This window comes from Parastagonospora nodorum (genome assembly GCF_000146915.1).
Source record: "Parastagonospora nodorum SN15 chromosome Unknown scaffold_12, whole genome shotgun sequence".
NCBI lineage: Eukaryota > Fungi > Ascomycota > Dothideomycetes > Pleosporales > Phaeosphaeriaceae > Parastagonospora > Parastagonospora nodorum.
Genome location: NW_001884560.1, coordinates 323567 through 349952, shown reverse-complemented (window position 1 = coordinate 349952; position 26386 = coordinate 323567). Strand labels below are relative to the sequence as shown.

The 26386-nt window shown below is 53.0% G+C and overlaps 12 protein-coding genes across 12 annotated transcripts; 9 read left to right on the top strand and 3 right to left on the bottom strand.

Moving 5' to 3' along the window:
* Window positions 1-3977: 3977 nt before the first annotated feature.
* Window positions 3978-5015, bottom strand: SNOG_08047 (hypothetical protein; the record flags this gene model as incomplete). Its single annotated transcript, XM_001798322.1, has 1 exon — window positions 3978-5015. The coding sequence occupies one exon, from the start codon at window positions 5013-5015 to the stop codon at window positions 4173-4175; it is 843 nt and encodes a 280-aa protein (XP_001798374.1). The 3' UTR covers window positions 3978-4172.
* Window positions 5016-5360: 345 nt separating this feature from the next.
* Window positions 5361-7009, top strand: SNOG_08046 (hypothetical protein; the record flags this gene model as incomplete). The annotated part of the gene is made up of 4 exons (XM_001798321.1): window positions 5361-5384; window positions 5437-5624; window positions 5673-5788; window positions 5838-7009. The coding sequence occupies 4 exons, from the start codon at window positions 5361-5363 to the stop codon at window positions 7007-7009; spliced, it is 1500 nt and encodes a 499-aa protein (XP_001798373.1).
* Window positions 7010-8656: 1647 nt separating this feature from the next.
* Window positions 8657-9231, top strand: SNOG_08045 (hypothetical protein; the record flags this gene model as incomplete). Its single annotated transcript, XM_001798320.1, has 2 exons — window positions 8657-8815; window positions 8872-9231. The coding sequence occupies 2 exons, from the start codon at window positions 8657-8659 to the stop codon at window positions 9229-9231; spliced, it is 519 nt and encodes a 172-aa protein (XP_001798372.1).
* A 99-nt stretch (window positions 9232-9330) lies between these two features.
* Window positions 9331-10871, bottom strand: SNOG_08044 (hypothetical protein; the record flags this gene model as incomplete). Its single annotated transcript, XM_001798319.1, has 3 exons — window positions 9331-10336; window positions 10396-10721; window positions 10860-10871. 3 exons carry the CDS (start codon window positions 10869-10871, stop codon window positions 9331-9333), a joined length of 1344 nt encoding a protein of 447 aa, XP_001798371.1.
* Window positions 10872-11773: 902 nt separating this feature from the next.
* Window positions 11774-13089, top strand: SNOG_08043 (hypothetical protein; the record flags this gene model as incomplete). The annotated part of the gene is made up of 2 exons (XM_001798318.1): window positions 11774-12135; window positions 12184-13089. 2 exons carry the CDS (start codon window positions 11774-11776, stop codon window positions 12986-12988), a joined length of 1167 nt encoding a protein of 388 aa, XP_001798370.1. The 3' UTR covers window positions 12989-13089.
* A 267-nt stretch (window positions 13090-13356) lies between these two features.
* On the top strand, window positions 13357-14830 carry SNOG_08042 (hypothetical protein; the record flags this gene model as incomplete). The annotated part of the gene is made up of 3 exons (XM_001798317.1): window positions 13357-13895; window positions 13936-14224; window positions 14306-14830. 3 exons carry the CDS (start codon window positions 13357-13359, stop codon window positions 14828-14830), a joined length of 1353 nt encoding a protein of 450 aa, XP_001798369.1.
* Window positions 14831-15145: 315 nt separating this feature from the next.
* On the top strand, window positions 15146-15736 carry SNOG_08041 (hypothetical protein; the record flags this gene model as incomplete). Its single annotated transcript, XM_001798316.1, has 2 exons — window positions 15146-15484; window positions 15581-15736. The coding sequence occupies 2 exons, from the start codon at window positions 15146-15148 to the stop codon at window positions 15734-15736; spliced, it is 495 nt and encodes a 164-aa protein (XP_001798368.1).
* Window positions 15737-16384: 648 nt separating this feature from the next.
* On the top strand, window positions 16385-17092 carry SNOG_08040 (hypothetical protein; the record flags this gene model as incomplete). Its single annotated transcript, XM_001798315.1, has 3 exons — window positions 16385-16675; window positions 16733-17014; window positions 17042-17092. 3 exons carry the CDS (start codon window positions 16385-16387, stop codon window positions 17090-17092), a joined length of 624 nt encoding a protein of 207 aa, XP_001798367.1.
* An 830-nt stretch (window positions 17093-17922) lies between these two features.
* Window positions 17923-18620, top strand: SNOG_08039 (hypothetical protein; the record flags this gene model as incomplete). The annotated part of the gene is made up of 2 exons (XM_001798314.1): window positions 17923-18300; window positions 18330-18620. 2 exons carry the CDS (start codon window positions 17923-17925, stop codon window positions 18618-18620), a joined length of 669 nt encoding a protein of 222 aa, XP_001798366.1.
* Window positions 18621-19375: 755 nt separating this feature from the next.
* SNOG_08038 (hypothetical protein) lies at window positions 19376-21678 on the top strand (the record flags this gene model as incomplete). Its single annotated transcript, XM_001798313.1, has 3 exons — window positions 19376-19418; window positions 19477-20846; window positions 20890-21678. 3 exons carry the CDS (start codon window positions 19376-19378, stop codon window positions 21676-21678), a joined length of 2202 nt encoding a protein of 733 aa, XP_001798365.1.
* Window positions 21679-22950: 1272 nt separating this feature from the next.
* On the bottom strand, window positions 22951-23298 carry SNOG_08037 (hypothetical protein; the record flags this gene model as incomplete). Its single annotated transcript, XM_001798312.1, has 1 exon — window positions 22951-23298. The coding sequence occupies one exon, from the start codon at window positions 23296-23298 to the stop codon at window positions 22951-22953; it is 348 nt and encodes a 115-aa protein (XP_001798364.1).
* Window positions 23299-24479: 1181 nt separating this feature from the next.
* SNOG_08036 (hypothetical protein) lies at window positions 24480-26281 on the top strand. The gene is made up of 5 exons (XM_001798311.1): window positions 24480-24519; window positions 24648-24935; window positions 24990-25017; window positions 25071-25300; window positions 25347-26281. Exons 2-5 carry the CDS (start codon window positions 24867-24869, stop codon window positions 25857-25859), a joined length of 840 nt encoding a protein of 279 aa, XP_001798363.1. The 5' UTR covers window positions 24480-24519; window positions 24648-24866; the 3' UTR covers window positions 25860-26281.
* Window positions 26282-26386: the final 105 nt, after the last annotated feature.

Here is a 26386-nt window from a genome sequence, read left to right as displayed (position 1 = left end):
GGGTAAGACAAGGATGAAGCTGTGCCTCTCTTGGTGACTGGGTTGCGTAACGTGTTCTCCAGTTCTGTCCACTAGAAACACGTTGTGGCCCGGGAAATGGCCCTTGCTGGTTGGCACGCGCGTGGTCACATTGGCACATGTTGGGCAATCGGCAACGTCCTCGATATGCTGGGTAATGGGGACGGAGCTGCCAAGACGGGAGCTCAGTACACATCGACGGGGCCTAGGTGAGAGTGTTGGAACTCAAGCTTACTCAAAAGCCACTGATTCTGTCACACAGAATGCAATCTGAACAGTTGTTGATCCGTCTATAGTATGTCCAATGTGCTTGGAAGGAGTTGGCCCGAATTACGTTAGGCATCTTCCCTCTTACGGTAGAACGGCCGCTACGCCTTGGTCTTGGCCGCCATCATTTATCGATGTATCTCTAATTCAAGTGGTGGAAGACCTCCTGGGGCTCCAACAAATCGGCCTGAACTTGAAGAGTACCTTGAAACATCCACCAACCGATCGGTTGTACTTCGGACAAGAGAATCGTCACTGGACAAATCACGAGCAAATCCCGCCACGTAAATGCGGACTCTTGAACCAAGAGTGCTTGTGTCCCGCGCATGGTAACAGTCAAATGGCATACATTGGCTATGGCACATGTTAAGGCGTCCAAGATGCAACAGTGTCTACCCCAATACGGAATGGGATTCTGTGGCCGCCATCCTTCGACGTTGGACCTTCTCCGCATGATCGCTGGCGCTGCGGCACGGCCTTGAAGGCTTGCGGGCCGATCAAAGCCTCCGCAACTTGAACAATGTGGGGCGCATCGCATGCTTCTTTGGGAACTGTACGCGACGCCTCGGTGAATTGCCTTCCGATAAGTCACGATCACTGTCGGGCGTAAAGCATGGCATGCGATCCTACGGAGCCGAAATGAATCCGAATATCCATAGAAGACATCCATTTAGTCAACAAATGACATCCGGGGACAAGAAACGCTATGGAGGAATTTGATCGCGTTACTGCAAATAGTGTCGTTCCAGCGACTAGCTAAGAGCTATTTCAGGGAGTAAACAGTATCTTGGCAAAGTATGTTATGCGCTCGTCATACGTCCCTCAGGAGTACAAGCAGTAAACACGACCTCTTCCTCCAACATCACCAGAACTAGATTTACAAGTACACCGATCGGTTCGGCAGTGTACGACACAACTGGTTCCAAGCGCTTCCTTATGGCACAAGCTGCATGTCTCACCCGTTAAGCACTTTCAGTGGCATGCCGAATCCTTTTTCAGAGAAATGGATGTGATAGAGCAGATGGAGGAATTACACAGAAACCTAGGTAATGTTGCGCTAGAAGCCACTGGACGTATTCTAGTCGATTGCCAAAGGACCGCGTCAGTGGGCTGTTGTGTACCGCTCTAACTGGAGAACTGGTAGTACAACGCTTCACCGGACAGCTGTTCTCGTTAACAACGCTCGGAGGTAGTGGAACAGACACTCGCTGCCATGCGCGGAGAGGGTCGAGTACTAATTGAATTTCGAGAAAAGGGTCCTAGGGAAACTGTACGGCTAGCAGTGCAACCAGAGCTCCGTCTGGATGGCAATATTTTGATTTAAAAAAATAGGCAACGGATAAGGCCGCGACGTTTCTTTCTCTCTCAGCGGCTCTCTGTGTGCGCATTTACAAGCCCCTCCTAGGTTCGAGAAGAGCATTCGCGAGTTAGGGAAAGAACACGTCTTTCTTCAAAAAGAAATTGAAATTGAAATCTTCGTTCGGCGCGTTCCGTGCTGCTCAAGGCCCATTCTGGAGAGACCAGAGAAAGAGATCGACACGACCTTTTTGTATAAGTCTTTTCATCGTGTCACACCTCCGAAGACCACAGTCGAGATTGAAATAGGGTATCTTGCCTTATCGCTAAGTTCACTGCGTCTTGGTAGCAAGATGGTTCTTCTAAAGTGGACGAGTGGCCACTGATGTCTTTGAGTGTGCTCATAGCCAAAATGTCTTTTTGGCGACGATGACGGATAGAACGAAAGTCGAGAAGCCGACCGATCCGATTCATGATCTTCTCGTTGTTGCAATGCCGAACTCGGATATATGCCCGTGCGTGTTTGGTTGTTGATGGCAGTCTTGTCGTTGGTCGTCCTTGCCTCGCTCGCGCCAGCCTCATCTTCATTGCCCCTCGGCTTCTCTGCTTCCGACAACGTCTTCAGCTTCAGCAGGTATCCCTTTCTTTCGCATATCGCGAGCATGCATCACACGCCATCGCCACAAGGCAAGCATGGCGGTCACGTCGTTGCTGTCAGATTCCCGTCTTACGATGGCTATTCGCTGGCCGTCAGATGCAGACTAGCCAGTAGCACAACGCCAGGCCTCATCACCCCCAATCGCATTGTTGATCACAAGATGGAACACTTCTAGCGCCATAGCATCTCTACATCCCTTGAAAAGAGTGTTTCTTCTGTTACACTACATCAGAATTTCTCTTCGCCGTCCTAGCCAGGTCCCGACTATTGGAGTGGCGGAGATGGGCTTGACTCTCCTGCATAAGCTCGCGCATGAAAAATTCATGTTTGAGGCACATGAGTGTCTCCATACGACAGCAGAAAGATGCGACTCAGGGGATACACTAGCCTACCGCCGCAGTGGTCATACAAATATTAGGTATTGCGTGTGACTGAGTGCCCTAGCATTTCTGGAGGATGGCAACGCAGTCAGCTCAGCACTTACGTCGCTACCTTACGCTTACTGCTACCACCATTCAGCCATACCGCCCACGCATCATCTTCCGCGTCTCGTGTGACATCGCTTGAATTGCGGGAACATTCGGTACCACCCAAAGCACATTGCAACAAGTTACCACTGGCAACCTACTAACATTCCAAAACTTCGGATGCTCAAAACAAGTTTAGAGTGAGCAAAAAGTGACTTCTACTACGGACTATAGCAAGAAGCACATCACATACTTGGCATCAGCTGGACTCCCCGCCGAGTGAGGCTCTGTACCAAGGACGTTAATCGAGCGGTGTGGTACACCGCATCTCCGTCAACCAGGACAAAAGACAAGAGCCGGCAGTCCACCTTTACCACAGTCACAAGCAACATATTCTTCGAAGTCACCTATGAATATCACACGGACGACTATACACACTGGATCACCGCGTCTGCTTTACATTCGTTGAAATTACCATCGCCTCGACTACGCCCAGCCGACACGAGCACAACCCAATCGAAAGACAACAGCTATATCGGAGGCCCTGGAAGGAAACTACTTTGAACAAGAAGGAACACTTTAGAAACAACAACCCTCCTGAACGATCGGACAAGTTTTGCAAGTAGTATATCAGGCTATCCCCGAATCATCTTCAAGAAGCCATGCCTCACGGAATCTCCAGCGCCATATTTTGCCGCACCAGCTTCACGACTTGCGATGTGTTCCTCATGGCGCTACCGCATATTGAACCGCACAAGATGCCTTCACCTGAAGAGCTGATCGAGAGTGTGAAGCCGTGGTTTCTGGACGCCGAGACAGTGTGGTGGCGCAAGGCGTGGCTGGACTGTCGATGAAAGCGAGGTATGGGATGTGTAATCCTGGCCGGGCGCGAGGTTGTTCACATTGGGTATCATTAATACAGGGCGCTACTTTTGCTGCTAGACATTTCGGAATATCACATATACAGGGTGTTAGAGTGGGATTATAGCTCAGGGAAAAGGGGCACATAATGACAACCCAAAGCGATAAGCAATGGTACAATCTCCCATGTCCATGTGCATCGTTGTAATCTACTTCACTATCAAAAGTGATGTCTTGATAAGGAAAGGTAAAACCCAGAATCAAAACATTGTAGAGAGGGCGGGAATATAGCGGTTGATGGTTTCACTATTGCCATTTTGATGGGTGTGTAATCTGCGTCAAAAGGATGCATGGAGGAAAGAATTTGCGTGAGAATAATGGTCTTCGAATACAAGAGTTGTACGTGCATGTGCAACATTGGAGGGTGTATTTGCATCTCACTCTCTACACATCATTTATAATCCCTAGCGTAAAAACACCGATTGATATCAAGCGCCTGTGCAATGCCTCCCTACATTTGGTATCTTTGATCATCTTCTGTATTCAAAAGCCCGACCGGAACGCCGCGATGAAAAACTCCCCCCGTCCACAATTCAGTGGGGACTCTAGACAGCCGTAACGGGCGCATTTCCTTCGCCGAGTACCCGCGCTACGAAGATGTAGAGGAGCATCGACCCGATGACGACTTTCCACTTATTCCGGCTCAGCCAGCCCTGTCCCGCATCTCTCGCTATTTGCGCGTCCTGCACTACCGTCGCGCTTGCGATGGGCCTTCTCCGGAGCCCCGCAACGTCGGGCGAGCAGTTTGGCTGTGTAGATTGCGCGGGCTTGGTCAGTCCGGTCGCGAGGTCGATGCGCTTCTCCTTCATCCACTTGAGGTTCTCCTCGTCGATTTCGGGCCACTCGAGGCGGAACTTTGCGCCGCCGTCGCCGGCCTTGATGGCGCCGACACCTCTTGAATTCGAGCCTGGGGTAGCCGCCGATGCGCCGGGAATGGGCTTGCTGCCGCCGCCCGTGCTGTTCCACCACCGTGTGCGCCTAGCAAAGAGTTTCCGCTCCTGCTCGGATGCTCGTACGCTGCCGGTCGTCATCTCCTCGCCGGTCATGAAGGACAGCAGGCCTGTGAGGATTGTGCTGACTTCCCATGCTGGGTTGAAGCTCTTGGGATGGAAGTCGCTTATGGACAGACATAGCCGCGTGCTGGGCTGGAAGCGGCCACTGGGTGTGTGCATGCGGATGGCGGGCGGTGCGAAGGGGTAGTCTGGCGGGAACATGAGGGTGCCCCAGTACTGGCCGCCCTCATATGGCGTCTCGGGCGGTCCGGTGAGGATGTAGTGCCATTCCAAGATGTTGGTTTCGCTGGGGTGGGCGATAATGTAGGGCGGAGGCGATTTGGAGATGGCGGCGTATTCTTTTGTGAGACGTTTGGTTGCCGCGGGGGTCGCCATTATGGTGTTGTATGTGGAGGAGAGGGAAGAGGTTGAAGGGGCGTTGGAACTGCTGACGGAGTCCGGGCGGATGAGATGGCGGATATATGCAAGTGGCGCAACAAAGAGGCTGTATCGCAAACAACTATACGCTGCTCTCTTCACTTGTCTATTCGGAGCGAGAGAAGTCACCAGAAGGTGCGGGCTGGTGTATTAGCATCAGAGGGAGCGGGAAGTGAGAAAGGCGGAGACCCGTCGGGTGGTTGGCACGTGATGCATGGATGACGGTGTCCAAACCGCGCCGGGGTTCCGCAGTCGATCAAGTTCTGGCGCCAAGCTTTGAGCTGGAAGACATCAACAGCTTCAATGGCCGCGCCACACGAAGACGATGTGAGTGACGACAGATGTCACATGATGTTACCCACAGCTAATTGCTTCACAGGTCTTCGAGAGGCTGAAGAATAAGACAGATCAGGCCGAGTGGCAGCGCAAACAAGATGAGCTCAACACGCGCCTGTACGCTCAGCAGCACAAGTCGCAGGAGAGGCTTGGAGAGCTGGTAGGCGAACAATTGGGTACAGAAGAGCTGGTTTTGATGTCCAACAGATCGAAGACAACACCTCGCTTCCCGTGACGATATCGTCGGTCCGCGATTCTCCACGCCAACCGAACACGCAGAAGTTTCCTCGAGCGAGTCGTCAACCCTATTCTGAGCGCGAACCGTGCCGAGCCTTACACGCTTGAAGAGGCACTCAAGGAAGTGGGCGAGGCGACAGAAAAGCTGAACCGCTTTGGTAGAATTGCACGCGACAAAATCCTCCAGACAAGTCTAACACCACCCAGGTATCTTCAAGTCGCCCATCTCAGTCTACCTCGACCGCCCGAACCAGTCCATTGCATCATCTTCTCCCAGCGATGTCGATGTGTACATCACAGCATACGAGCGCGGCAACTACACCATCAAGACCGGAACTGAGGCCGGTGCATCTGAAGCAGACGCCTATGTACACGCTGAGCTTCGGAACTTGCTCGGTGGGGCGGAGACACTCAACGCACATGGATCGCTCGGAACGCGGACGCGGTCGGCTTACTCGCTCGCCTTTGACAGCCCGATCCTGAGCAACCCGGATCTCAAGTTCCAGGTCAACGGTTTTGCAAGTTCGACGCTGAAGAGCTGGGCAAGCCACGAGGAAGTGCTAAGAGGTGGAACCTCGAAACTGCTGTGGAGATCAAAGACTGGACATCAGCATGAGCTCGGCTACTCGGGCGTCTGGCGACAGGTGACCAGTCTGGCGGAGAACGCATCGCCTACTGTACGAGCAGACGCCGGCGACTCGTTCAAGTCCAGCATCACGCACGCATGGACAAACGACAAACGCGACTATCCCCTCCTGCCTAGCAGCGGTTACCTCATGAAGACCGTCTCGGAACTCGCTGGTTTCGGCGGCTTGAGCGGCGACGTAGCATTCTTCAAATCAGAAGCAGAGTCCCAAGTCGCCCTCCCATTCGGCAACACGGGCATCACTCTGACCGCTGGACTACGCGGAGGTCTGATCTACCCGCTCGCTCTCCCCGGTCAGAACCAACCCCAAGGCTCCCGCATCAACGACCGCTTCATCCTCGGCGGCCCCAACAACGTCCGTGGCTTCCGCCTCGCTGGCCTCGGTCCGCACGACGGCTCGGATGCCGTAGGCGGTGACGTCTACGCTGCGGGCGGTGCATCTCTACTCCTCCCCGTTCCCCGCGTTGGCAAAGACACACCCCTCCGTCTCCAGGCCTTCATCAACGGCGGTCGTCTCCTCTCGCTCAAGGGCCAGAAAGGACAACAGACCAGCCTCTCCCAAACTTTCGCCAGTTTAACAGATGAGCTGCCCAGCGTCGCAGCGGGCATCGGCCTCGTGTACGCGCACCCAATCGCGCGCTTCGAAATCAACTTCAGCCTCCCACTCGTCGTGCGGGCCAGGGAGGAAAGCCGCAAGGGCCTGAGTTTCGGCGTGGGAATTGAGTTTTTGTAAAGCACGCAGGGATGTATGAGGGCGGGGTGTAGATATGTATTAGTAGTAGATCGTCGTCTTGAAGCATACTGCGCATCATTTTATTTCCGCAACTCTATATCCAACCTGCCCGATGGAGTAAATCCTCCTCCAAGCCATCGAAAACAGCACTTGAATGGCCGAGGCTAGTCGGCGGCACTACCTTCTAGAAGTCTTTGGTGTGTGAAGCACTGAACCCTAATCCCCATTGCAAAGTCCAAGTCGATCTTCGGAACTCGGAACATTGACACATGAATCGCAACCGCCGACTTTCCAGTCCAGGCAAGTTTGCGGCTGAGGCGTTGATTGCAGTGGTTTTCCCGCCCCAAAGCAAGTTTTGAGGTGCCGATGTAGGACCTTAGTTATGCCGAGTTGGTTGAATCTGGCGGGAGGGATGCATGCCGAGGGCCTGATGCAGGTTGGCATGTGGAGGAACGTGGTGATCAGGGACACTTTGGGATGGGTGGGTGTATTGCTTTTTAGCATGTAGTTGGGTTGGAGGATTTGCTTTTTGCAGTCCGGCGTGCGGGCGTGGTGTTGGACATTGTAAGTTGGGTTGGGTAGAGTGATGATAATCGCCACTTCAACCCTTCGCGCACTCCAAGCTCAAAGTCCAACGGTATTATCCAGAGTCGGATGTCCTGCCCCATCACTACAATAACATCGGACCCTAGGACCTACTACCCACTGTCACGACGTCACGAGTCGTCCGTGAAAGTTCGTCTACCGCATAGCGCTCCATCTTTTTTCCCCTTCACCCACCAAATCCGGCAAGTCTTTGCGGCTACTGTCGATTACAGCGGATTTTTAAGTTGAGCGTAGAAGAGTCAGTAGTAGCTTTCGCCCGGAAGTTGGGGCGCAGTCTTGCGTCTCATGACTTTTTCCCGCGACAGAGTTTCCCGTGCTGCGGAACCGCGCGGATAGCTGGGAAAGGGAATGGTTTTCGGCATACTCGATAGAGACATGATTTTGTGCGTTTGTCTCTAAAGTTCAATGCAGTAGAATGTCATTTTGGGAATGGAATAAGCGAATTGCAAGTCTCTGTTCAATTGTAGCACTCGTCCTGCGTCCAACGGTAAGCTGGTTCAACTAAGCCATACAGGGTCTGGTGAAGACGCCAGCGGGGTCCACATTTCAGACCCTCTTTGTTGCGTGTCACACTTTCCCTCCGACGAAACAAACATATGGCTGACACTACTCCACTCTACTCTGGGTCGCAGATCTTTAGTAGCAACTTTCCGTGTTTGCTGTCGAGTGCACTGTCCATTGGTAACGCAGGTGTCCCTTTTGCTCAGTCCGATTCCGGAAACCTACCATGGCACGAGTTGTAAAGCTGCCAGTCACCACTTCGCATATGCAGGGTTCGCGTGATCTGCAAGGGCTCCCGCTGCGCCAATTGGGTGGCTGAAAGCTTCGACGTAGGTGATCAAGTACCTGTGGCGACATGTTGTGGCACCTAGCTGTCGTGCCTTGTATCGTCCCAGGGTGCTTGTTGCGAATATATAGAAGCCCCCACAAGCCCTTCGAAGAAACACATCTTGGACAATTTCCAGCCTTGGATTGCTTGGGATCGCGCCGTGCAACATTTCATTTATTCTCGTTTCGGAAGATCAATTATACGAACCCGTAATGCAGTTGTCGACTTTTGCCTTCTTGGCTTTGGCAGGGGCGTCGCTATGCGCGGCCCTGCCGACAGACCTCGCAAACTTCCTACTCGTGACGACGGCGCAGGCAAATCCCGGTGCGAATACGTCAGACTTGAAAGCTGTATCCGCGACATCACTATTCGTATGTGGAACCGTTGCATTCTTGGCTGTCTATCTACGAGACACTCATAATCTTAGGACCCGTTCAATCAGCCCGGCCTGCTCCTGCGCCTCACAGGTCCCGGCTACAACTCTCTGCCGACTTTCACAATTAGCTCTGGGACTCTGTCCACAGTTGCTCAGGCACCTTTTAACGGTGGTCCGAAGTTATACAACAGCACTGTAGTTGAGGCGGGCAAGCAGTTGCAGTTCGTGGCTGCCGTACAACCGACGGGAAATCTGGCGCTGGACGAGAACTACCTTCTGACTGTGAACGGAGAAAAGAGTGGTTGGACGATCTGCGATGGGGCTCTAGACACCGACGTGTTGTCTTGGAAGGGAACTGGAGAGGGTTGCGAGGCCACATATTTGCATGCGGTCACAAAGGCGCCGTACTAAGCGCACATACATAGCGAGTAGTAATGTCGCAAAGCATCATAATATTCATCGGGCAAAGCATAACAAGTCTAATGAAGGAATAACTCCACCCAACTCCAATCACACGCTCCCCACCAATTGCGGTCCCTCAAACACCTTCTTGGGATCATACTTCGCCTTGATATCCACCAACTTCGCATAATTCTTGCCCCAGTAGCGCGTATGCGCCTCACTGTTGGTCAGGTTCGTGTCCGCGTAGTTGATGTACATGCCATGCTTGACCAGCGTGTCTCCCGACTCTATCGCCGTGACCCAGTCGTTAAGGAAGGACATCATCTCCGGCTTGTACACGCTGTTCCCGAAGACGCCGTCGTTGAACTGCATCTTGAACGTCGCATTGCGGTGCGCATAAGCCGTCGCATCCGCGCCTACTTGCGCGATAGCAGACTTGGCTCCGCCGTGCATGTCGATGAGCAGGTACCATGGGCGCGAAACCTTGCGCGCTGTGCTGAAGTAGTAGTCTGCGAGTCCCTTCAGGGCTTTGTCGTTCAAGTAGTCGGGCATGAGCGACTTGGCGAAGAAAGTCTCGTGGTAGTCGTAAATTTCTGGCTGGGCAAGTGGACCGTTGGAGAATGAAGTCAATGTGTTCATCCAGCTCTTGACTGACACGGTGCCAGAAGTAGTCGAGACCCCAATTTTGGTGAGTAAGGGTTTCATCAGCTTGTCGAACTCTGTTCGGTTTCCGTAGTAGACACCGGTGAACTGGTTGCGGCCGACAAACAGGCGCATGTTGAGCTCCGGGGGTTGCGTGTTGATGGTGAAGTCTTGAAGAGTGCTCAGGATATTGACAAGTTGGCTAGAGTTCGCAGCGTTTATGAAGTACTCAAAAACCAGATTGTTCTCCGGTGCATCAAAGGTCTTGAATGTGAACGACGTGACAATACCGAATGCGGCGCCAGCTCCACGAAGAGACCAGAAGAGGTCTGAGTTCTCTGTCGCAGAGGCAGTGACAACGGTACTGTTGGCAAGGACGACATTGGCGGAGACCAAGTTGTCAAGCGTGAGGCCCTTCATGCGTGAGATCAGACCGTAGCCTCCATGAAGAGACAATCCACCGATACCGACACTGCAAGTGTATTAGCATTTCTGGTTTCTGATGCAAGGTCTGCAATTGAATAGACTTACCCAGGACAAGTTCCATGGCTCATGGCCTGCTTTCCTTGATCGTACAATGAAAGCGCAATGTTTCCCAGTCTTCCACCCGCTCCAACGACAGCGGTATGTGCTTTCTGGTCAACAGTGACAGTATTGAACCGACGCAAGTCGAGGACCAAGTGGCCATCCTCCCCTCCGAGACCATGTGCGCCATAGCTGTGACCTCCTGATCGCGCAGTGGTAGGCACATTGTTCTTCACACCGCAGGCCACGGCATCTTGAACATGCTGAACAGTTTCCGGAACTGCTATCGAGGCTGGCTTAAATGGCAGGCGTAGGTTGAAAGGCTTTACGGCCTGTGTATAGTTACTCGTGCCAGACGTGAATACTGGAACCTTGGCAGTGCTAAGACAGTCGCCAAGTGCTGCACGCTTGTCTAGAGACAATGAAGTAGCCGTAGTGAGAGACAAGTAGCTGGCTAAAGCCAGCCATACAAATTGAGCCATTGTAGTTGATTGTGACAGAAGGATGGTGTTACTGGAGGTCCAGTGCCCAGACTTGTATCATTATGTATCCATGACGGTTCTTTAAACTCGCCAGCCAGACCCCTAGGATGCTGACAGTCAAGACGAATACCCAAAGTACCCAGTGATTGAGCAATGTAGAATGTTGGGTCAGCAGAGTCTGGTGCCAGCTATGCTTGCCTTCCGAGGGTTACCGGCTATAGGGATCGGCACCATTGCCCTCGATACATGCAATTGTAAACGGGGTGCGGACCTCAGCGCTCCTTTAATCGTTGTACAAGGTATTCTGGAAGGGTTCTACGTTGCTGGCGGTGGCGACGAAAGTACCATTTCTGAACTCATATTGGTTGGCCAAGATGGAACTGGGGGCATGGTGATATATGCAAAGCGAATGGAAGTGCTAAATCCGGTATTAAGTGTATTAGTGCACCCGTAGGTTCGCGGCGCAGCGGTTGCGTTCCCGGGCTATGAAAAGAACCAAGAGATCTCCAAGTCTGGGGAAACCAGGGAGCACATGAGGCGCTTTTCATCTACCGCATTAGTGTTTGGCCGGGATCAGCACCTGGTTGAAACGAGTAGTGCCGGTCCGAAACGAACATTTATATTGCGATAAATTGCCCACGTTGAAACTTTATCCGCTGGCAAATATCAGTTGCCGAGGAAGAAGCGGTACTCTGCACCCCAATCCCAATGTATGGGCATGTTTGTTCATTCGGGCAAGGCTGATCTGACGCGTGTTTCATCATAGCACTTCCAAGGAGCCGACGCATTACGCGTGACCCAACGCGAACTACCACCGAGATGAGCAGGGAGCTTCAAAGAATGTATACATACCGTGGGCGTGCTGCACAGCTGAACGGTACACACCGCACTCATTATTCGTCATGTTGCCCACACACTCAGTCATTCTTTTTGGAGGCGTTGCGAGCGCAGCGAACTTGTGGGCGACACATTACTCTGGCACACTCAACTACCTGACATTCAGCGGAAAGTCGTTGACCTTGACGAGCTCAAGCAAGATCGGAAACAACTTGCCGAGTTGGATCACCTACGATAGCGCGGGCAAGGCCATTTACGTGCCCGATGAGGTGTTCCAGGGCCCATCGACAGGTTCCCTGGTGTCCATGTCCATTGGGAATAACGGCACTGTAAAGACGACCGGAACCGGAATCACACCTCAGGGTGTGGTCGCCAATACCCTGTACGGCGGAGCGGATGGCAAAGGCTTCATCGCAAATGCGCACTAGTAAGTCATTTGCTCGAGATGTGCGACCATATTACTCACCGACACTAGCCAAACGTCGCAAATCACGACTTTCAAGCTGCCTTTGACTGGCGGACAGCCGATCCAGTCGATCAAGTACACTGGTTCAGGTCCTAATCAGGGCCGCCAGGAGGCACCGCATCCCCATCATGCATTTGTGGACCCAACTGGAGACTTCCTGATTGTCCCCGACCTTGGCACCGACAACATCCGAATCAACAAAATCGATAAGACGACTGGAAAGCTTACAGAGTGTGGTGCTGGCAAGCCGGCTCCTGGTTCTGGTCCTCGACATGGAGCTTTCTGGTCTCCAGCGGGAGCCAGTTCGCGCGTTCGACGAGCAGACAACACATTCCTGTTTGTTGCCAACGAGCTCGCCAATACCCTATCTAGCTGGGCCGTTACTTACCCAGCGGGGGGTTGCTTGACGCTGAAGCTCAAGCACACCCTGACACCTTACCAGGGCAACAGCACCGCCGCCCGTGGTACCAAGCTTGGAGAAGTCAAGGTCAAGGGCAACTACGTCTACACATCCAACCGCAACGACAAGAAGTTCTCGCCCAACGACTCGATGACTCAGTACACCATCGCTGCTGACGGTACCTTCACTTTCACAGAGAACACATCCTCGTACGGAACGTACCCCCGCACCTTCGACATCAACAAGGCCGGAGATTTCGTCGCCATTGGTGATCAGACTTCGTCAAACGTCGCCATCGTCGCAAGGAACCCGACCACTGGGAAGCTCGGTGAGCGCGTTGCTGACTTGAGGATCGGCGCGACTGGCATCCCAGAGAATGAGGATGGACTCAGCGCTGTGGTATGGGCGGAGTAGGTGGACTTTTACTTTTCAGGAGATGATATCGGCTTTTTCAGCCACATGATACTGATCATATCATGTATTGCAAATTGTAAATAGATCAAAGCATTCGATTCAAGATGGATTTGTGATCGGTTGACGCGTGAGACCTTGTCCAAGCTAAACAGAGCGTGACGCCAAGCCACTAAACTACCGCTCGCCCCTTCACACAACAGGTCGATGGCATCACCACCTCTTTGTGCATCCAATACACATCATAACCGCAGTTCCAGGAATCTACGAAACCTTCAACATCCAGCCCAGATCAACGTCAGCTCGTTATCTGCATCATCACAAAACTCTGATTCACTTTTAGTGCTTGACTCATCAAACAAATCAACAATATGAGGACCGACAACTATCTCAATCTTTGCCTTGACCAGGCTGCGAAGAGTCCTCTTCGCTATCGCCATGGCGCTATAATCGTTCGCGGTGGTAAGGTCATAGGCCAGGGCTACAACGATTACAGGACTGGCTTTGACGGAGGTGCGCTGAAGACCGGTCTGCTGCCACTGCGCTCTTTGGACGGTTCTGCTATTGCTGAGCTCAAGAAGAAAAAGCTCAAGTCCAGGGGACACATGATAGAGGTGGCTGTTCCCGCGGCTGCGAAGACCTTTACGCCTTTTGAGATGACAACTGGAGGCGGCAAGCTGGCCAACACGCCTCTGTCGATGCATTCTGAGATGATGGCAATCCAGTCTGCGCTTTCTGCTGCTAGTTGCGCGGCTTTCACTGCTGTCTCTTCCCAAAAACCGTGCTTCAAACTATCGGGTGATTCTAAATGCAAAGCCCGGCTACGACGTGAGGCAGTCAAGCTATATGTCGAGACAGTCTGCAAGTTCGCCGCGGAGCAGCACACCGTCGAGTCTTCTGTTCAAGAGTGGCGATTTGAACAATCTGCACCTAAATCGGGCTGCGCTAAGTCTTGCGTTTCACGACAAGGAGGAGAAGAACGTGGCGTCGTCAGCAGAGAACAGTATGAAGAAACATCAAATGAAAAACGAGAAGACGAAATATCACCATCATCACAACATTGGCAACAATGGACAACACGCTCACAAGCGCTCACAGCATGCACATAAGTTATCTACAAAGAAGAATCTTGACGCCATAGAGCTCTCCAACGCCAGCGTCAAGCTCAAAGATGTAGCTATTCAACCTGCTTCGAAAAAGAACGCACACAAAGCTTCCGCAAGTCCTTCCCAGGCCAAGGTAATCAATCCGCATGCGCATCTCTAGTCTTTGGCTGACTTATTGTAGGCACGCACGAAGTCTCCTCCATTACCATCACAGAATGAGTCCATGTTGATGCCCACTGGACAGACTGGTCGCAGTACCAGAGACCGGACCAAGCTGCCTCGCCTCCATGGTGCTGACCTATACGTTGCAAGGCTTGGCTGGACATTTCAAAGTTCCGTCAACGAGTCGGTCGCTTGTTGTGTAGATTTAGATGACGGTGCACAAGCAGAGTCTCCGCCGCGTCCGTCTACTGGCTCCCTTCACGAGGAACTGCGGAACCCCGACTTTGAAGCCAAGCCAGCACAGAAGGCCCCGAGTCGCGTCGACGAGACCGAGCCATCCGTGCATTCATCACGACCCTGCTATCGATGCATCTCGTTCATGGCATCAGTAGGCATCAAGCGCGTCTTCTGGACAACGGGTTTCGGGACTTGGGAGAGCGCGAAGGTGCGAGACTTAGTCGATGCGCTTGATAACTTAGGGCTGGAGCAGCCTTCGAATGCTGCTGCGACACTCAGCAACGTCTTCGTCACGAAGCACGAAGTATTGATGCTCAGAAGGACGATGGGTGATAGATAAGCTTGAATATTTCAACACGCGTGTCGAGCATGGACCAAAAATATCTTTTGTTATTAACGATCTCATGATCTTCTGTTCCCGTGGCTAATATCGTTCCCGTCCGCGCAGCCACACCGCATGCCGTAGGTGAAGGAGAGCAGTACCCGCTCTCGCTTACCGCAACGGTGGAAGACACATAGATACTGAAGACACGCTTGCAACAGCTCACTAAAGCTCTATTCTCCAATCTTCCTCCACCATTCGTCAACCTCTGCCAATAAATTACTCGCGAAGTCTCGGAGCACACAAGAGCAACACTCTCACTACCTTGCCAGCATGCCTCGCTTGATCGGCGATGTTTTTGACTGGGACGCGGAGCCAGACTATGAGTACATCTCTCCTGAATTCGCCAACGACTGTACACGACTTCCGGTCGATACGCCAGCTGATCGGGCGCATCTCATCCACATGGATAGCTACAATCTTGCGGAAGCAGAAGAGGACAACGGAGATACCCGTTACGACGTCAAGCTTTGGGATGCTGTTTGTACCATGCTGTTCAAGGTCTCCACAGCGGTGCTCGATCAGTTTCTGGACTCACAGACATTCCAACTGGTGTTGGAGCTCGATTGTTCGACTGAACCAAAACTCATCATCTCGAGGCAGGGACGTCAAGTAATGGTTCGCATTATCCCCTCACCAGCTACATACTCTCCACTATTGAACTTTACCACTGACTATGCTTCAGCGCAGGTTGGCCACTACATCTAGTACGTCCATGAGAATTTTCTCGAGTTTGACGCCCCTGTCCGCGCCCAAATCAACTACGACGGTTCATGGAAGCTCATTTCTGCCACGTGGGGCAAGTACACCAAAAACAATCTGGAGGACGCCTGGAACGAAGCCTACGTGCGTAATTCCGTGTGAGATTGCACGGTTCTAACTGAGGCGGGTTGCAACGAGCATGCACGCAAACTCGGCATCGAAATCTTGAACCCTGAGTGTTGGGACGTTCGGAGTGGCAGCAAGTGGGTCGTCAATGTGACCTAAGGGCACGCTGAGCTGTGTAGCATCAAGTATCATGCTACCAAGGCAGAGAGATCCAAAAGGGAGTTGCTTCACACATAGTGAGAGGAGGAAACCATCCTCAGCGTCCAAATATCAGATAGATTCATATGTTATTTAGCTAGGTAGTCTTTGATTCGGGGCTTGCGACCTACCTAGTAGCGATAGACAGTTTCTCTCCAAATCAAAAGAAGCTCAAATAATGATCGAAAAAGCCAGATACCTTGCTCTTTTCCCGGGCAAACTTGCAGGTGAGTTTCGAGCCTCTATGGCGGCGAGCTGCCGGAGCACGTGGATCTCGCCGTTTGCTCGAGCCTTTGCCTTCACCTGTGTATTGCTGCTCACCGCCCGTGCCTCACCCAGCATGTGAGTCAATAGCAAACGCTATGCAGCGTTCGCACGTGACCCTCGCGCAAGGCTTATAGATATATAAGAGAGACGAGGCCACATCCCTCTGCAACCCAACCTTGGAACCTCAAACCCTTCTCTAACCTCTTTCCAACCACAAACATGGCTGCACACACAGTTCAGTTCAGCAATGCCTTTGCTGCACTTCCGTCGACGGCTCCCGCCAACCACCCTCACCTCATCGACCTCGCTACCTACACCCCGCCACATGCAAACAGGCAGACAAACATGAAGCTCCCAGATGCTATAGTTACTATGCTCCACCAGATCTCCCCGACTGCTCTGGGCGACTTCTTGGATCCAAACAAGGCTTCATTCAGATTGATCCAGACCTTCAAGGACAAGCGCGAGACCGAAAAGTTGGTCATCGCAAAGAACGGCGACAAAGTCTTAGTACGTATCAGTCAGTATTGAGCCATGGTCGCATTATTCACTAACATGTCAACGCAGGTTGGTGTCTTCACTGAGCACGCCGAACAAGGCGGCTGCTTCGAGTTCGACAATCTCGTCCACTTCACCGTCGCTCAGGACGGCAGCTGGGATATCACGTACATGTCGTACCGTGATTACTTCCGCCGCAATTGGGCTTACGTGTGGGCGGGACAGACCGTGGACTTGGGCTTCGGATTTTGTAACATGAAGGCTACACCTCTTAGCGATCCGGTAGACTGTTGGAATCTCCTGCCGTTCCAACTGGCGGACAATATCATGACGAACTGTCTTTGGGATGCGGTGAGGTCCGACTTCACCATTGTATAGCTCGAAGGCAGACAGAAGCGGATACAGGGAACGATCATTGCCATGAGCTGAGGCTCGTGTAGCATTGGGATCTAAGGAATCTGGGATGGCCACGAGCTGGGACTCGTGTAGCTAGCATTGGGACCTAAGGCGTTTGGGATAGACATCAGCCGAGGCTCGTGTAGCATAGGTACCTACAGGATATGGGATACCTCGGACAGTTCAACTCAAATATTCAAGCCCTGTGGCTAGTCAAGACTAGCCACCAATTCCAGGAAACTGTTGCCGTGTAAGTAAACATGATGTCGCGCTGAACACAACTTAGCCCTATAAAATGATCTTCATGTTCAGCCTGGTACTAATCAGCGTATATGACATTTTGATCTTTTGTTTTCACGACGCGATTGTGTTCTTTGAGATGCACAAAATGTGTTTCGTGACTCTTTATGCTCCCCGGCCAGATGCTTTGTTCACCCTTTTGCACTGCTCTAAATGCTTTGTATCATTATATCAATCATTCAAACGCTTTTGATTACCAGTGTCTGGCCTGGGTTCTTCTCTGATTGTTTGCATGTCTTCATTGGGCTAGGTCATTTCCTCCTCACAGTCGCATCTGCCTTAAAAACCTCATCAGACGCGCCTCGATCGCGTCATCGCAGCTTTGGCGCCGGCAAGCTTCTCCAACCTCAGCGAAACCTTTGAAATTCATGTTCACACCTCAACATCATAAGCGTTGTCTTCACACCTCATCCTCACGTTCACACCTCACTTTGAGCATCACCACTCACTCCAGGCCCGTGCGCCCTCTGTTGTATAATTAGATGAAGTTGCCTCCAGCGGTAACAAGCCTCGCTCTACGGTTTACCTCACCTCCACGCATAAGAACTCTCCGTACAATCACGATGTCTACTCCCCTCGAAACCTCAGCCATGGATGTCGACGGCAGCAGTGACCGTGGCCGTAGCAGCCCCTCATCGATCCGGAGCGACTCGAGCCAAATCTCTTATACCGATGACTACAAGACGCTGCCGTCGAGTGGCCCGGATAGCCATGCTCACATTATCGACCTTAGCTACTACGCAGAGCTTGCCAAAGAGGACGGCATGATTAAGCTTCAAGATGCAATCGTCACTACACTATTCAGTGCATCACCAGAGACGCTCGCAAGCTTCTTGAGCCCTACGGTGAACACGTTCAAGGCTGTCTTTGGCAAGAAGGATGTGCAGCTTGTGATCTGGCGCAAGGGTCTCGAGGTCTTCGTAAGTGGCCGTGCATTCATGGCAGGGCAGTTGCTAACTACTTCATGAAGGTCGGAGCATATGAGAACCATACCAGCATGAAGTCGTTCCGCTTCGAACACGTCGCTGGCTTCCTGATCGGATACGATGGCGCGTGGCACCCCAAGGTAACGGCTAGCAATGCCTACTCCAGCAGCAAGTGGCCTGATGTTTGGGCAGGCAAGTTTGAAGACCGAGGTGGCGTGGCCAAGATGACTGTGGAGGTCCAAGAAGCAGCAATGGCTGGGCGCGCATCGACTCTGGCGGAGTATATGCTCAACACAAAGTACTGGGAGCTCAAGGCAGATATCAAACTGACTTGAGAGGCGGCTGAAGAGGAAGAGCATAGCGTTGCTTGAGTGTAGATGACGGCGTCTTTTGATGGATCTTGGGCCCTATCGTTTCGAATATATTTAGCAAGTAGGTTGGACGTGCTCACAAAACATGTTGGAGCATGGAACGGATGGCTGGAGTTCTCAAGGAACAGCTGCGAATGTCACCTGAAGACGGGCAGATACATGCGACGCGCATCGAAATTTACAAACAATATATCCAATGATTCGGGAGCCATGCTTTGAAGTGCCTGCCACATATCACTACAACGTGAGCATTCGCATTCTCTCGTAGGATGCACAACGGATGATAACATGGCCTGATTACAAGTATCACATGCTTACAATGTCGGACAGTACGTGCTATGGGTAGGTTACCTAAAGTTTGCGGTATCGGCATTTGACGATGTTCTGGAGATGGTGTTGTGGGGAGATCTGGTAGGCTTAGGTCCACAGGGCGACTGGGATGGTGAAGCGAAGGTTGTTGCGGACGCGGGATCCAATCGCTGGTCAAGCGCGCCGCAACCACAACTCCAGGCCCTTGATTCTCACCTCCACCACCTCTCCAGCCCACAACCCATCACTTGCGTGCCCTCGTCAACACCGACTCGACTCGCCAGCCCCTGCGATACAACAGCTACTCGGACCCGAACACGCCCCATTGAAGACGCCTTCGAGGGTGTTCTTGACATTCAAACACGACGGCAAACACAGCTTAGCTAGCTAGCAAGGAAGCAGTCTCGAAGATGGTGGGCAAGAAGTCGGGCAGAGCCCAGCTGAAGGAGGAAGGTGCGGCCGCGCTTTCAATCGTATACATAGCAAAGAACACCTACTGACAGCATCCCAGGTCTCGAGCGGACCGACAACAACATGGACCTCTCGACGTGGCCCCAGGTCAGCATGATCAACCAGAAGAACTACTACACAGAGTTCCTGAAGCGCGACGAACAATTTCTCGCCGTGCGGTACCCCAAAGACGAAGAACGGGCGCGCATAGTACAAGAGGCACGGGACAAGGATCGCGCACGCGCACTGGGCGTACCACAGGCAGCAGAAGGCTTGACCCCACAGGCGCCAGAAGAGACGGCTGAGGATGCGGATTTGTCTTTCGCTTCACGGACAGACATCTCGAAACTCATCGTAATACACCCCGGCAGCCAGAACCTCAGGATAGGTCTGGGATCAGATGCGCTTCCCAAAACAATACCCATGGTGATTGCGCGGAAGTGGAAAGAGAGCGAATGCGAGGAAGACGGTGGCGAGCCGAGCCCTAAGCGGTTGAAGCTCGAAGGCGCGGTGCCGGCAGACGCCCTTCCTGAGAAGTGGTTTGGCGAGGATTTCGCCGACCAGTACATGGCCATGTCTTCGGAGCTGAGGACGCGCATGCGCTCGAACAAACGCAGAGTATTGCCAAACTCGAAGGATCTGGTCATCAACTACAACAGGCGCACGCCTCCCGACATCATCTCGGAGCACAATGACATGGATCGCATAGACTGGACAGAGCTGCCAGCAGACGCGAGTAAAGCGCCCGACTTCTTCACTGGAAGCGCAGCGATGCGGATACCAGAGCACTCCAAACCCCGGTACAAGCTCTTCTGGCCAATACGGAATGGCACGTTCAATGAGAAGGACTATGTCGACCGCAATCAGATCTACCACGACCTTTCAAAGATCCTTGAAGAAGCATTTAAGAACCAGCTCGGAATCAAGAGCATGAAAGACCTGGTCAACTACAAATGCGTCTTCATCATACCGGACTTGTATGAGCGCCAATATGTCACCATGATTCTGGACATTCTGATACGAGATCTTGGACTCGGCAAGGTCTGTCTGCAGCAAGAAAGTCTGTCGGCATCATTCGGCGCAGGCTATGGTGTCACGTGCGTAGTCGACATTGGCGCTCAGAAGACGTCGATATGCTGCGTCGATGAAGGCTTGTGTGTCGAGGAGTCGCGCGTTAACCTCAAAATGGGCGGCTCGGACATCACAGAGACCTTCATCAAGATGATGCTGTACGGACACTTTCCATACGCGGACATGAATCTCAAGCGGAGATACGACTTTGTGTTAGCAGAAGAGCTCAAGCAGAAGTTCTGCTCCATGGACGAGGGTTCCGTCACAGTCCAAACTTGGGACTTTCATCTCAGAGCATCGGGCCAAGATACGCGCAAGTACACCTTCAAGACTTACGACGAGACTATGCTCTCGGTCATGGCAAGTCACCTCATCCCCGATCCTCTTTCCAGCATGCTAACAGACTCAGGGCCTCTTCAAACCCTCAATCTTCGACAACACTAAGAAGCTCGAGAACCGTCGCAAAGTCGTCCCACGCTCCGTCGACCTCTACGACGGTTCGCCTAACGACCCCATCTCGCAAGCCCAAATCGCCGTCCTCGAAGCTTCCGCCGGAAAGCCCGTCGTCGCAGCTGCCACCAACGGCACCACCGACTCCACCGCCGCAGTATCCACCCCTCAACGCCCCGTTCCAAATCCCTTCAACCTTCTCGGCCGCTTGACCGAAGCCGAAAACACGCCTCGCTCCTCCGTCGCTGGCTCCCCCGGCCCCGACGGCGCCAGCACCCCGATCCCCGACCGTGACACCCCCATGGGCGACGCCGAAGGCCAACCCCTCATCTTCCGCGACCCCGTGCTCGAAAAGACCAAACTCGCCGAAGCCCGCGACACCGTCCTACCTATCATGCCCCTCGACCACGCGATTCTCGAGTCCCTCGCCCAAGGCGCGCGCGGCGACGACCGCAGGCTGCGCGACTTTTTCGGCGGCATCATGCTGGTCGGCGGGGCGTCGAAAACACCCGGGCTGCGCGAGTTCATCGAGGCGCGACTACGGGAGTTGAGGCCGTTTTACGGCAAGGAGATTCTCGTGGGCCCGCCGCCGCGCGAGTTTGATCCGCAGGTTGTGGCATGGAAGGGCGGGAGTGTGTTTGGGCGGTTGAGCGGGCATGGGAACGACAGCTGGATTAGTAAGAGCGAGTATGACATGCTTGGGGCGAGACTGTTGAATAATAAGTGCATGTTTGCTTGGTAGTGGGTCTGGAGGATGGGATTGTTGTATGCTGGGTGATTAGGGCTGGAGAGTACTAATTGCGATTGGGCGGGTATAGCGGGATAGTGCAATGCTGTGGTATTAAGAGAAAAGATGGATATCACAAGGATGATGGAAGAGTGCTGTATGTCGTTATGCAGGGTGCGAATGTATGGTGCTGCGAATTGTCTCGAGTCCACATCCCCCACCTCACCTACTGCGTCCAAACACAAGTCACACACTTCAAAATCGCCATACAGTGAACCGACAGGCCATGCAACACCTCGACACCACCGTATCAGGAATCCATCCTTCCTTCTTCTCTGCACTACTATCTCCAAACCAGTCGTGCCAGAGCGAGTATAGCTAGCTGATTAGTCGCAGTTCCGGATAGCCCGGAACCAGCCCTGCGTAAGCCGCCGCAGCGCCTGCTACTATCGGTACGCAAACACGGTACCTACCCGTGTATTAGGCCGTGCTTTTTCCTGTTGGAGGCGCTAGGAAAGCTTGAGGTGTGGCCAAGCAGCATGCGTCCAGGTATTGGATGACCTCAACTGTGTGCTGCTCATGGGGTACCTTCCTGAATTGGGGGGTGGGAACGAGGTGGGAACAAGATGTGGGGAACAAAGATGTGGGGAACAAGATGTGGGAACAAGATGTGGGAACAAGATGTGGGAACATGTGTCGGGTAGTTGTGTCGGTGGGAGGGATATCTAGTCAAGAAAAGCTCATGGGATTTGACTATCTGGGTGTCTTCATGTAAAGTGCATGGCAGAAGAAGGGTTATGCTTTTTCAACTTGTCTTGATTCATTTGTCGAAGTGAGGACATGTTGGCAGTGGTAAGTCAACCATGTCTGCTCTCCACTGCGAGCATTGGCGGGTTGTGCTTTTCTTCTCGGATGTACGAAAAGCTCAAGGCGGGTTCAGCAGCGAGGTGAAGGCACTGCTCCGATTGGGCCGGAACGATACATTTCCTTCAAGGCGAAGTCGCCAGGTACGACCGGATCTCACGGAACGACGACCCAACGGATTGGCTCACAGCCTTTGCTAGGCTGGATAGAGGTTATACAATGCAATTCTGGTGTTTGGGGGGAAGATCGACGTGGTATGTCTTTGCTGCGATATGCGAACATCAGTCCACTTGGACTCGCCATGCTCAGCTGACTAACACTCTTTCTCGGGCGCCGAGATAAATCACGAGGGGGATGTTCTCCAGTCACCTGCTCCGGGTGGGCCCGTTCTGTTCATAGACCTAGGCAATGCTGCAAGTTCATCTATATCTTGAGCCCTATCTCGGCAGCTTCCTGATCGCAGAATTCGGCCATTTCGACGTCTTTGATGCTGAGACCTTCCGGCCGGTGGGTGGTCCACTCAATAGTCACCCTGTTGTATAGATTGGACCACGAGGGATGATGTTTCTTGGCTTTGCACTCGTCTGCAACAATCGACATGAACTGCCAGGCTTTGGAGAAGGAAGTGAAGGTGTAGGCTCGTGTGATGCCCTTGCCTGATGCTGACAGCTCCCAGGCCGATAGGAGTCTCGACGCTCGTTCCGGGAGTTCGGGAGGCTGACCAGCAGAGAAGATGATGTTGTCATGCGATCTTTGGAGTGTAGCTTGCATCTTGTCGGTCTCCGTGCGACCTGGAGAAGTGGAGTAGAATTTGATGCTTGTTGATGGTGCAAGTGGTCTTGTTGGTGTAGCACGACGTGTCAGCCGGAGCTGTAGACCGCAGTCAACCAGCGCATGGCGCCAACGCTCGCAAGATGGCTTGTGTAATCTGGCACGTCCTCATGTCAGACGAATTGTATTCTGAGGTAAGCAGCGCAGCCGTTGGATCCACGTTCATTTGTTGGCGGAGAAGCTTGCAGATCCGCTCAGACGCATAGGTGAACAGGACTCACGGGAGTGCCTGGAGCTGGCGTCCAAGTCTGAGTGGTGTCATCAGTGCCGCCATGCTAATCCAAAATGGTGATGTTCTGTGTTGCTGATGGTTTGTGTTGGAGACGGTTAAAAGACGGCAAGTGCCATGAGATGTATTCAAGCCAATCACAAGAAGTTTGTTGGTGTGCGAAGGCCAGTGATTTTGGTTACACGATATGAAACAGACTGGTGATACAAAAGACGTTGACGGGTGCAGTGGCAAGACCAAGACCTACGTTCGCGAGCCTTGCAGATGTGCACGGACTTACAGACGCCGTCATTTGGCTGCTGCCTTTCCCCGTATTCAGGATCGTATCATTGAGAGCTGCTGTGCCGCAATGGGGCCAATTGCTGAAGCCTTCGATGCCCTGAGCCGGACCCGTCAAGATGGCCATCAAGTGCACTGCTGAACTGCTAATGCATGTGCACACCTGTTGCAAGATTCGCTAGCCACACGAGGAATGGACTCAAAATGCATGCAGTCCAAGGCACAACCGACCTAGCATCCAGAGTAGTGCCACCACTGTCCTTCGTAGCTAGATGGAGGTTTGCGGCTTCTCCGGATCTAGGATCTCGTGTGTCCGTCTACAGTCTGCAGTCTGGATGGGGGTGGCTCCGCTGACCATACGGACCGCTCTTTACGGACAAGGTCGTAGAGCATTAGTCAGCCTGCAGGTTTCGCAGCAGCGGTCTCCTGCCAAACATGGCGGTTGCATGTGCAGGGTATTCTACGAATGGGCAATAGCTGTATCGAAATGCATTGCAGAGGGAGTCTGTCATTTGGGGTGGTGGAATGATGAGGGCCGAGGCCGAACAGATATGCCGCCAGGACCGGCCGCCGATAGCTCATCTGCGGTATAAGAATCGCGGCGCCCTCACTTAGTCACCCGTTGCGTAATCCATCTCACCCACCAAGCATAGGTAAGCACACTTCCAGGTTCCCGCGCGCAAGGCCGCTCAGTCGCGCAACGACAACGTTGTCGCAACATCTGCACGATTCTCTTGGCATTAGTCGCGATGATGCTGACGTCCTCTTTCCCTCTGCGCAGGTCGCGACTTCCTCCGCATCCACTGCGCCGACGTACCTTACTGCCACCAACTGCCGGATCATCGCGATCAAGACTGCGACTATCAGCGTACCATACAGCTCCAGCTTCGGGGTCGCGCGCATTGAACACAGCTCCCTGCTGTCCTGATTGAAACACCAAGCGGCTCTTTATTCCACTACACCGCACGCACTTGCTTGTGCCTCGCCCAAAGCATTGTGAATGAGCCGAACACTGTATCCATCCATCCGCAGTGATACTGGATACAATACTATGCAGCAGCCTGCTCAGGTAAGCAATGCTGACAGATTACAACGCCGTCGCCCTGCTGACTCTCCGGCGTAGGACCATAACAAGCCGACCATCGAGATGAGTTAGTGCGCCCTCTTGTTGCGCCTTGCGATTACTAACATGTACCTCGTGCAGGCTTAAGAGAACACCTTCTCGCTGCAGGCGCTGGTCAGCCTAGCACCCAGCCTCTCCCCCAGCACTCGTCTCCTCAAGGTCCCCCGCATGCAATTGACCCGGCTATCGCAGGCCAGGCGTACCAAATGAGCCAAGGCGCAATCGATGACGGCAACACGAGCGAGGGACGCTCAAAGGGACGGAGAGAGCTGTCGACCTCTAAACGCGCTGCCCAGAACCGCGCCGCCCAAGTCCGTATATTCATTCGCCGAGGAAACATCATGCTAACGCCTCCAGCGCGCGTTCCGTCAGCGCAAAGAAGAGTACATCAAGCAGCTAAAGGACCAGGTCAAGGAATTCGAGCAACTATGCGAGCTGTACAAGACTCTCCAGACCGAGAACTACCAATTGCGCGACTACATTATTAATTTGCAATCCCGCCTGCTCGAGACCCAGGGCGAAATTCCACCTGCGCCCGCCGGCGTTGATCTAAATCGACCGCACGGCGAGCCCGCCAACCTCAATCCGACCCAACCACAGCCACCGCAACACCCACAGCAGTCCGAACAACAGCCGCAGCCCCAGGAGAGTTCGAGTAGTAACAATGGCGGACTATCTGAGCGACAGATTGGCGAGTTGCAGATGGCTGCGCAAGCTGCTGCCGCTGCTCAACACGGCCCAGCTGTAGGCCACAAGCACTCCAACTCAGAGGACTCGTACGACTACGCCGAAAAGCGCCAGAAGGCAGACGGGTCACCGCAAGGTCAGCTCTCTTCTCCTCCTGCGACTTACCCCGACCCAAATGCTTAAGACCGGAGCAGTCGTTCAAGCGGCGCACGGCTTACCAGCTTAGTAGGTACGGCATCTTCCGGTGACTACGATGCTTTCGTCGACGAGATGCAGCAGTCCACCAAAGTGGCTGCCTAGTTCGCGGACTTTGTCCAGCTCTCCTGACCTTGCCATGTTCGATCTCCAGTCTGTTTATTCCTTCGTCATATCCCATGTTCTCATGATGTCATGCATAAGTGCCCAGGGCTTGCCTACAGCTCGGGGCGGTGTTTCTACAACAAGGCGTCTGGGATGGGTGGATACCATATGTGCTCGTATATCTTGTATTTTTCTCAGCCGTGTTTTATTGGTGTTCTCGAAGAAGAGCGGTCCTGTCATCAGTAGAGCGTCTTCTGCAGTGCACGCCTATGTACACGCATTGAATCAGGGACGTTGTTGCTATGCCGTTCGTCCACCTGCAATATTCTAGAAGACGATGCCTCCTTCACCAAAGTGACCTATGTGCCCCTATTCCAATCAGTACCAACTGGTCCGCTCATAATGATCGA

Excerpts from the sequence above, each read along its gene's own strand:
- SNOG_08036 (XM_001798311.1), top strand. The coding sequence starts at position 24,867 with ATGAGCCGAACACTGTATCCATCCATCCGCAGTGATACTGGATACAAT. Across the intron at positions 25,018-25,070 it reads CAAGCCGACCATCGAGATGA|GCTTAAGAGAACACCTTCTC; the intron begins GTTAGTGCGCCC and ends TACCTCGTGCAG. Across the intron at positions 25,301-25,346 it reads CCCAGAACCGCGCCGCCCAA|CGCGCGTTCCGTCAGCGCAA; the intron begins GTCCGTATATTC and ends TAACGCCTCCAG.